The sequence below is a fragment of the Aegilops tauschii genome, chromosome 3 (genome assembly GCF_002575655.3).
Source record: "Aegilops tauschii subsp. strangulata cultivar AL8/78 chromosome 3, Aet v6.0, whole genome shotgun sequence".
Taxonomy (NCBI): Eukaryota; Viridiplantae; Streptophyta; class Magnoliopsida; order Poales; family Poaceae; genus Aegilops; species Aegilops tauschii.
This window is the reverse complement of record NC_053037.3, coordinates 171,670,590-171,679,628: the sequence shown is the minus strand read 5'-3', so window position 1 is coordinate 171,679,628 and position 9,039 is coordinate 171,670,590. Positions and strand designations below refer to the sequence as shown.

The window sequence follows — 9,039 nt, the reverse complement described above, 5'->3', positions numbered from 1 at the left end:
TGCCTCACAAAAAGTATGTGAGGCAGGATAGGCACGTAGAAGACTTCGCTGGGAAGCAGCACAGCTGTACAACTACAGTGAGAGGCGGCTGGACGAGTCAAACGTCTCGCGTCCCCATAACACCTCGGAATGCACGCACACCATCCACAAACCAACATTCATTCCATTTCGCAGGATAAAAAGTAAAACAAGAAGCACTCATTACTAATCTTGCTCTCTCAAGACTGCTTTATATTTAAATAAGCTCCGACTCCCTCAGCCACATCACAACTCACTTGCCTTCTCCGTCCCCTGCTTCTAGCCTAGGGTTCGTGCTTCTTCCCCACACACAATCTGATTTCAAACAAGTTATTGTAGATTTTTTATTGGGCCTCTCAATTAATTTCTAAGTTGTGCTTCTCTCGTAGATTGCTGGCCGTGGGTGCTTGCCATAAGCTTCCCATCACAACCCATCTGTCTTATCCGTCCGCCTACTTCTAGGGTTCGTGCTTCCTCCTCGCACATAGTCTCATTTCAAACAAGTTATTGTAGAGTTTTTATTGGGTCTCTCGATTAACTTCTAAGCCGTGCTTCTCTCGTAGATTTGCTGGCCGTGGGAACTTGCCCTAAGCTTCCCATAACCCAATCTCCGTTCGTCGACGCACGTTCTTCTTCTCTCCCAGGTAAAAAGCATATGCGTAAGCAGCATGCTCCGATCCGTATCTACGTTTTGAAAAAGATATTTAAATTATTACTATTTTACGTTAGGTTTTTCATTTGATAGTTATTGAAGCATCAAATCCGGTACAACGACTTCATTCTCTAAAGCAATAAAAAAACCATTTGAAAATCTAAACAAGTGATCTAAACTCTGTCATACTGCTTTTCTGGAAGGACTAGATGAGAAGATTTCTGGTAAATTTGTAGTTGTTGTCTACCTTCGTACGGATATTTTTAATACGGCTAACGTAGCTGAAGCTAGCCGTTGTCTACCTTCAATGTTGAAGCTTGTTTTAAATTGTTATGATATTCTTGTTTTCTTAACATAGTTGTTCTGAATTATTTAGGTATGATTTGCCCTACCTGCCGCCAACCAGGCGGCCCTTACGAACCACACCCTGAAGTTCTCCAGCACTTTGAGGTTATTCTTGATGAAAATTGCTGGAGCCGCATGATTAGTGAGCATTACTAACGTATTAGTTGCTTAGAACATAGTAGAAATCGTCGCTGTTACTCATACCCCCTTGCACCTACACTAGGTTCCCCTGCTGTCACTTCTTCGCACTTGTCTTGTGTTTTCATTTTCCATTAGTTTGCCTGCCCATACCTTGATTACTATAGTGCATCTTCAGTTCTAATTAAAATTAGTCAACATATGCCAAAAATATGTAATTCTTATCAAAAATTCATATCCAATTCAAGAAAACTTTTAACATTAATAATACGCGAGTTCAAATTTATACTTACAGGTTGTTATTTGCACTATTTTTTCCAGTATGTACCTTGTAATGTCAGAGCTTTTCTCGCTGAATACATTGAAGAGAGGAAGAAAGAAGCAAGAAAATTGCGCAAACAGCAGGTAGAGCCAGCCCTTCTTACACATGAAGGAAGGTCTTACAATGCTTTGTTTAAGCATAGGGCGAACTACACAAAGTTCTGCGGTGGTGAGTGGAACATCTTTTTGGCTGATTATGAACTTCGTGCTGGAGACCGCATAGAATTTGAACTACCAGACGAGGGTCTCAATATCGAATTACAAACATATCGGGATGACAAAGGCTGCTTCCATTACCCCACATTGGTAGGTATTTTATATTAGAAACTTATCTTCTTTCACTGTAATTTTATATGCATGAATCGAACTGAATAATATTAGCCCCATGTTGGATATAACTTTATCTAACTTTAAAATCTTTTTCTTTTTTTAGCTCTCGACGATCTTTCTTCTGACGATTTCGACCATGTTCACTGCTGTGTCTACTCTAAGGATATTGAGCTTACCTACGACGAGACACGAATCTTTCTACAACGCCTTTTCGGAGATACTTTCATCCGTTGCCGTCCATTTGTCCACATATTGACCCCCACTAACACCAAAGACTGCGTCATGGTTGGTTACAACTATCCTTGTTAAAATACCAAACGTATTTTGCTCATATGTAAAATTATAAAGAACCTATTTATTCAAACCTAAAACAACAAAACTTTTGTTGTTCTCTTAATATGTTGTTTTAGCTGTTTATACACAAACCTGAACATGCCAGGAATTATATTACTTTCAATATGGAATTTCTTAATGTTTGCACACTCACCGTATTCAGCCATTCTTTTATTTATTGTCCAAGTGACAACGGTTTTAATTTCTATTTAATTTCGATTTCTTCTAGAAAATTCCGAGGAGCGTTGTCTCGACACTGAAGAGATGGGTGGACATGCCAACCAATGGCAGGGTGACCCTTGAAGCTCCTGATGAACCTACCCATGTCATCACTCCTTCGTCGTACTACATCTCCAAAAACGACGGCAGGATGGTAATAGAAAAGTATTCTTTCAGAGACTTCATATCAGCTACATCCTTTGTTGAAAAGAACGTTGTTCTAATCACTTTCAAAGAGCGCCATGACCGTTCTGTGTCCATCATCATTCAGCGCATTCTGTAGATTCCGTCGGAACCAGCACCTAAAATGGAAGCAAGCTGTGTATCTCCTAGGATGTCAGCGCTCATTTCATGATGATGCCTCCAGCAGCAAAACACTGGTTACTATAAGTTTGCTAGTTAGGATGGTAGAGTAATGTAACTATTATGGACCATGTGCTTGCTTGAACTGTCAGAATGATCTTTTGCAACTTATGTAGATCTTACGGACACTCAACTTGCTGTTTCAACCATCGGAATGATCCTTTGCAACAAATATTGTTTGAACTATCGGAATGATTCATGCGAAAAAATCTTAATTGAAAAATCCAAAAAACAGAAAGAATCATTTTCAAAAATCAAACGAAACAAGAATCAGTTTGTGATTCAAAACCTATAGCAATGCCATGTTATCAAACTTATTCAAACCATCTAGTGAAACATATCTCAATTAAAAACCAAACAGGACTCTGTTTTCAAGTCCAAACTATATTTACTTCAACTTTTCCTAAACACACACTTCTGCACTGAATAACATAACAACAGTGCCTCCCGAACCAAGGAAGATTGTTAATTGAAAAAAACGTTTTCACAACAAAGGCGCGACCATGCATCTGCTGAGTGTTCTACCGTTTACACGACTACTTTCATAGCGAAAGATGGAATACACACATATGGATCACGCACGCAGCACGCAACGAATAAAAAAAATTCAACGAACAAGATAAGTGAAAATCTTAAAAACAAACAGATAAAACAAACGAAATCACTAATTGAGGAGCGGTCGCCTGTTTCCGAAAATCTACGCCTGGAACCGCCGGGTGACTAGCAACTGCTACTTGGCGGTTTCCCTTTTTGCACGACAAAAGATCCCTTTCAATTTTCCGACTCCATTTGCATCCTCTTCCTTGAAAGTTTCTCGCCGGCCGTAGTTCACCACCGCACACCTCCAGCCATGGATGACGGGAAACTAACAACACTCACTGAACACATCACTACCCACGGTACAACCGTGCTGGAGGTGGTGTACACCAACGACCCAAGGACCGTGGAGCGGATCATCAAAAAGTACGAGGAATGGCTAAAGGAGGAGAAGAACAAGTTCGCCGGCCTCGACCTTGAGTACACACGTAAGAGCAGTTACATACGACAAGGGATCGCTGTCGTCCAACTTGCCATGCGCGAGCATGTCCTTGTATACCACTACTGCAGATCCGAGCGCTCCCAAGCGTTAGTTGACTTCCTGCAACGGAAAGCGGTAACTTTCACTAGCGTCGACACCAGGAACGAAAAGACCATGCTTGCCCATGCATGGATCAAAATTCCAGACGAGCACCACGTCGACATCCAGAGGCTATTCTGCATCAAGGGTGGGGGAGAAAGGGACTCCATGGGAGACCTTGCAGTGGCCATCATCGACCCCTCATACAAGAACATGAAGAAATCATTCCCAAAGGAGAAGCACCAGTTCTGGGAGTGGAAGCCACTTTCCCCGATACACCTTGAGTACGCGGCAAAGGACGGGTATGTTAGCTACGAGTTGTACCGTAGAATCCTAATCATCAAGAACGGGCTACGTCACCTCCACCAACAACCAATGAAAGAAAGACTCCGCCCACGTAAGAACAAAGACGAGGGATCTTCCGGCGGCTGGAAGCGCCGGAAGGGAAACAGTCATTGGTGAATTGCGAGAAAATGGATGTCTACATTAAACTAGTAGGAACTACTATTATCATAATTTAGATTGTATGAACCTATGTTGTAAATATGTTTGTTGTTGCTCAAAGATGTTGTGTGTATTGTATTACTATTTTACGTTTGAACTTTGAACACAGTGGTGTGCTCATGTACAAATGCATACTACGTTTTACATGTCTAAATGCAATTAGTAAGTTATTTCCCAGTATTGAGCAAGCATATATTGTATCCATGATTATAGAACGAGAGATATGTCGCACGATATTGTATTATAATTTTCATACTCAACCTTTACAAGATGCATCGTGCATTTACAAGAACATGTGATGATATCGTTGTAAACTTTCAGTACAATGCTTATTAAACATTGGCGTGAACAATTCATAAATATTGCAGAAGAACATTCGGTACACAGACACAAGCAACAAGAACTTTGTTACTTTAACCACATTGAAAAAAAATTAAAATCACACAACACAACCATTTCATATCAAACACCGCTCCGTCCATTCAGAACATCCTTGCTATTGCACACAGGTTCCTCTTCGTACACCAGTTCTTCACGATGCCACAAAACTACACTACCGTGTGCAACTGACCTATGTACAAGTGTGGCTCTCTAAGTGTCTACTCAATCCATGCCTGTGGTGCCACGTAACCGTGACCCTAGAGACTTCAAACCTGTGCATCCACAACCGAGCCCCTCTAACCAAATATTCGGACTGATGCCTCTACTGTCGTACATCCATGCATCTAGAAACTTGACAACAGCAAGAGGGTTCAAAACCGTGCCTCCACACAACCGTGCTTGTACTGACTTCACTTCCGTGCCTCTGTTTGCTTGATCAACGTGCCTCACATGAAACCCACGGTAACTCTACGTGCTCCGCACGCGTGATCGCCAGTGCAACTTTGGTGCTGCACAGACGCGTCTCTCAGTATACCCGTGCCTCCACACAACCGTGCCTGTACTGACTATAATTCCATGCCTCTGTTTTGCTCAATCGACGTGCCTCACATAAAACCAACAGTAACTCTACGTGCTACACACACACGTGCCTCTCGCATGAAACCCACAGTATCTCTACGTGTTCGGCATGCGTGATCGCCCGTACAACTTTGGCGCTACACACACGTACCTCTCAGTATATCCGTGCCTCCTCACAACCGTGCCTGAACTCACTTCAATTACGTGCCTTCATTTGCTTAATCCACGTGCCTCACATAAAAGAGATGCACAACCGTGCCTCATAGTAAACAACACACGTGCCTCTACTGTATTGATAACTATGACCCCAATTAAATAACATCCGTCCAAAAAAACATCTTTAAAAGAGATGCACACCCATACCTCTTCTACAAACATACAACAGCAATAAACACTTAGGTTCATATCGTTTCATATATCTAGATAACATTAAACCGTAGCATAGATTTTTAAACAAAATCCATTTATGTTCAAAGGCTATAACTAACATCACTGCGGCGGAAGATTGAAGATAACAACAAGCCTCCCATCACGCTCTTTGAAAGTTATCAGCACCAAGCTGTTTACTTCAATAGACGATGCCTGGAGAAAATCACTGAAACCTTCCTGTTTGAACACCATTCTATTACCCAAGCCAATGAAGTAGGAGCAAGCAGTGCTCACATATATATCATCATCACCAGATTCCAAAGTAACTTCAAGGGTTAAAACGCCAGTCCTAGGAAAAGTCACAAACTCCTTCAAACTCCTCACAACAATACCAGGAATAACCTGACAAAAAACATCAAGCTATCAGAAATAGAAAAAAAATCAAAACTATAAATAGAAGAGATAACAAAAATAAATAAATAAACAGAAACAAAGAAAAAACAGTCGAAAAAAAATCTGACCATATGATGACCATTAACATTCATGGAATCAATCCTGTGAACAAAAGGACAACAGGGTATGTAGTCATCATCAAAGAGTTGACACCTCATGAAATACATCTGCTGGTAATTAAGAAAAACACCACGGGTGTAATAACAACTCCCAACAAGTTCCATCTCGGAGTCGCTCAAACCATCAAGAGCTACAAAATATAATTACACAGGCTCAAGGGAACAGAAAAATCATCATGTACAATAAAACAAGCTAAAAACTTCCTTAAAAATAAACCTTACCAACAGACGGTAAAGGAGACAACACATCTCCACGACCAACACGATAAAAATCAATACCAATCCATGTTCCATAATGTTCAAGCCTAATGGTCATTATATCACGAGGACGAACACCATAATCACTGACCAATCATTCCCAGGAAAGACCATGGAATTTGCTCCTCACCCGACCATGACTAAACAGAACACCATACAAATAACCCTCATTGCACTGAAGAGCAAGATTAGTATCTTCCTCACCCCTCCTTATGGCTAAAGCCCTACACTCCTCGATGTAACGAGCAAGATGAGCTCTAACACTGCATGGAACATACTGCACAACAAATCAAAACAAGGATCATAATCTAAACCTAAACAGCATGGGCAGCACCAAAAGAAATAAGCGTGTGTGCCAAAAATTGAACAATTATAAAATGATATTCTTACAACACGCCTCCAACAACGTCGATCCAGGACCACACTGAACCCATCTACAGAAGAATCAACAGAAGAACACGGGCCACCAGGCATACGGCAAAATGGACAAGCCATAACTGCAAGGAACACAATGATTATCAAGAACTAATCCCACAAAACCCAGTTGAAACTTGACATCTTATAGTGTTGGTAGTCCCCACCCGTAACTACCCCATAAATCTCCATATCCCGAAAATATAATGGGAACAAAAAGAGAAACGAGAAAGGGAAACGGGGAACCCACGAAGGCAACCGGTAGGGAACGACGATATCGCGAACGGGGAAGCGCGGTCGACGCTAAAGAAGGACCGCCGTAAGAGCAGGCAACAAGCGCGGCGGCCGGGACAGGGGTCGTCGTAACCACGCGACAAGAGCGGCGGCCGTGACGGGCGGAGACGACGGCAAAGAAAGAACAGTGCGCGACGACGGTTCTCCCACACGAGAGAGAAACAGATCTCAAAACAGATCAAAAGGTATTACAAAACATTAAAAGTATAAGGACTAAAGTGAAAAAAGGAAAACCCACAAAGGGAAACCGGAAAACGGAAATCACGGGAGACGCCGTGCGCGCGACAAGTGTCGCGCGCGGAGCATCTCGGAAAATTCTCACAAGCGCTCCGCGCGTGACACTTGGCGTGCGGGGAGCGCTCCCCGACTAATCGTTGCGGGGAGCGCTCCTCAATTAGTGATTTCTTTTTTTATTGGTTTAATTTTTATGAAATAAGAAAAGAAAATGTTCCCAGATTTAAATAAAGTTCACGAATTATAAAAAGGAAAACGCTTGGCTTCTACAGGCGGATCGCACGTGAGCATCCGCCGGCTCGTCCGTACGACGCGTGTCCTGAGGGAGCGGTCTTTTTTCTTTCTTTCGGTCAATGTGGCTGCTGCTCGCTGCTCGCTGCTCAATGTCTAAATGAGTTTCCGCAACAAGGTCTCTGTTAAAGTAAAAACTGCAACAAGAACTCTGCTTCAGAAAAATTAAATTTGCAGTGAGACCTTTGTTGCAAAAAAAATTGCAACAAGACCTCTGTTGCCAAAAAAGAAGAAACAAGACCGCTGTTGCAAAAAAATGAATATCTTGCAAAAATTTCTGCAACATGACTTGTGTTGCGAAATTTCCCGCAACACGACCTGTGTTGCAATGATAAAAGAGTGATGCTCAGTCGCTCAATTTGTCTGATCCGACGGCTCGCGAGACGGCGGATCTTTTAAAAAGATCCCCCGACCAACGCGTAGCAGCACCCATAAAATGTTCTTGAATTCAAAACAACTCTGCAAATTCATAGAAAGTTCACGAATTTAAGAAAAAGTTCATCGATCTGAAAAGAGTGCATGAATTTTAAAAGAGTTAGTGGATTCGAAAAAATTACACAGATTCAAAAACATCAGGAATTTAAAAAAATACAAAATCGAAAAAAAGTTCACAAAAATTGAAAAATAAATTGCAAATTTAAAATTTGTTCAGAATTTTAAAAAAATCATGAAATTTAAAATGAGAAAACGAAAAAGTAAAACCAAAAATTAAAAATAAAGAACAAACAGAAAATGGAATAGGAAAAAAACACAAAACCGAAGAAACCCAGTGAAAACAAAAATCAGAGAAAGCCGAACTTAACGTAAAGAAACAAAGAAAGAGAGCGGGAAAAAAAGTTCGGAAGCTTCCTAAAACGGATGCAAAAGCGGAGCTGAGGTGGGCCGACCCATCAAGCAACGAAAAAACCTCCGGTGTGGGCGCTCGCTGTAACGGGCACGTTAAGCGCCGAACAGGAAACATCAGATTGGGGTCAATCGCGTGGTGAACGTCACTGGGTTTTTTGGCAGAAAAATCGGAAATTGCTTGTACTTGGCCTGATCCAGGTTTGGTCTGCAGAATATTCCTTTTTCGTCCTTTTTCCTTTTTATACTTCTTGTTGTTTTTTAATAATAAGTTTAAAAATCAAAATTTTAACTCATTTTCCTATTTTTGGCTTTCTGTGTTGCTAAATATCAGTCGACTGAGACTTGCTTATGTCTCAGTCGGTGCTATATTCGTGAAGTCTCGCGTGGAGATTCATTCAAAATTTTATTTTATTTTCTTCTTTTTATTTCATACTCCCTCCGTCCCAAATTACTTGTCGCTC

The 9,039-nt window shown here is 41.4% G+C and overlaps 1 protein-coding gene across 1 annotated transcript; it reads left to right on the top strand.

Moving 5' to 3' along the window:
- Positions 1 to 3,569: 3,569 nt before the first annotated feature.
- On the top strand, positions 3,570 to 4,298 carry LOC141042807 (uncharacterized). Its single transcript, XM_073511704.1, has one exon. The coding sequence runs from the start codon at positions 3,570 to 3,572 to the stop codon at positions 4,296 to 4,298; it is 729 nt and encodes a 242-aa protein (XP_073367805.1).
- The last annotated feature ends 4,741 nt before the right edge of the window (positions 4,299 to 9,039 follow it).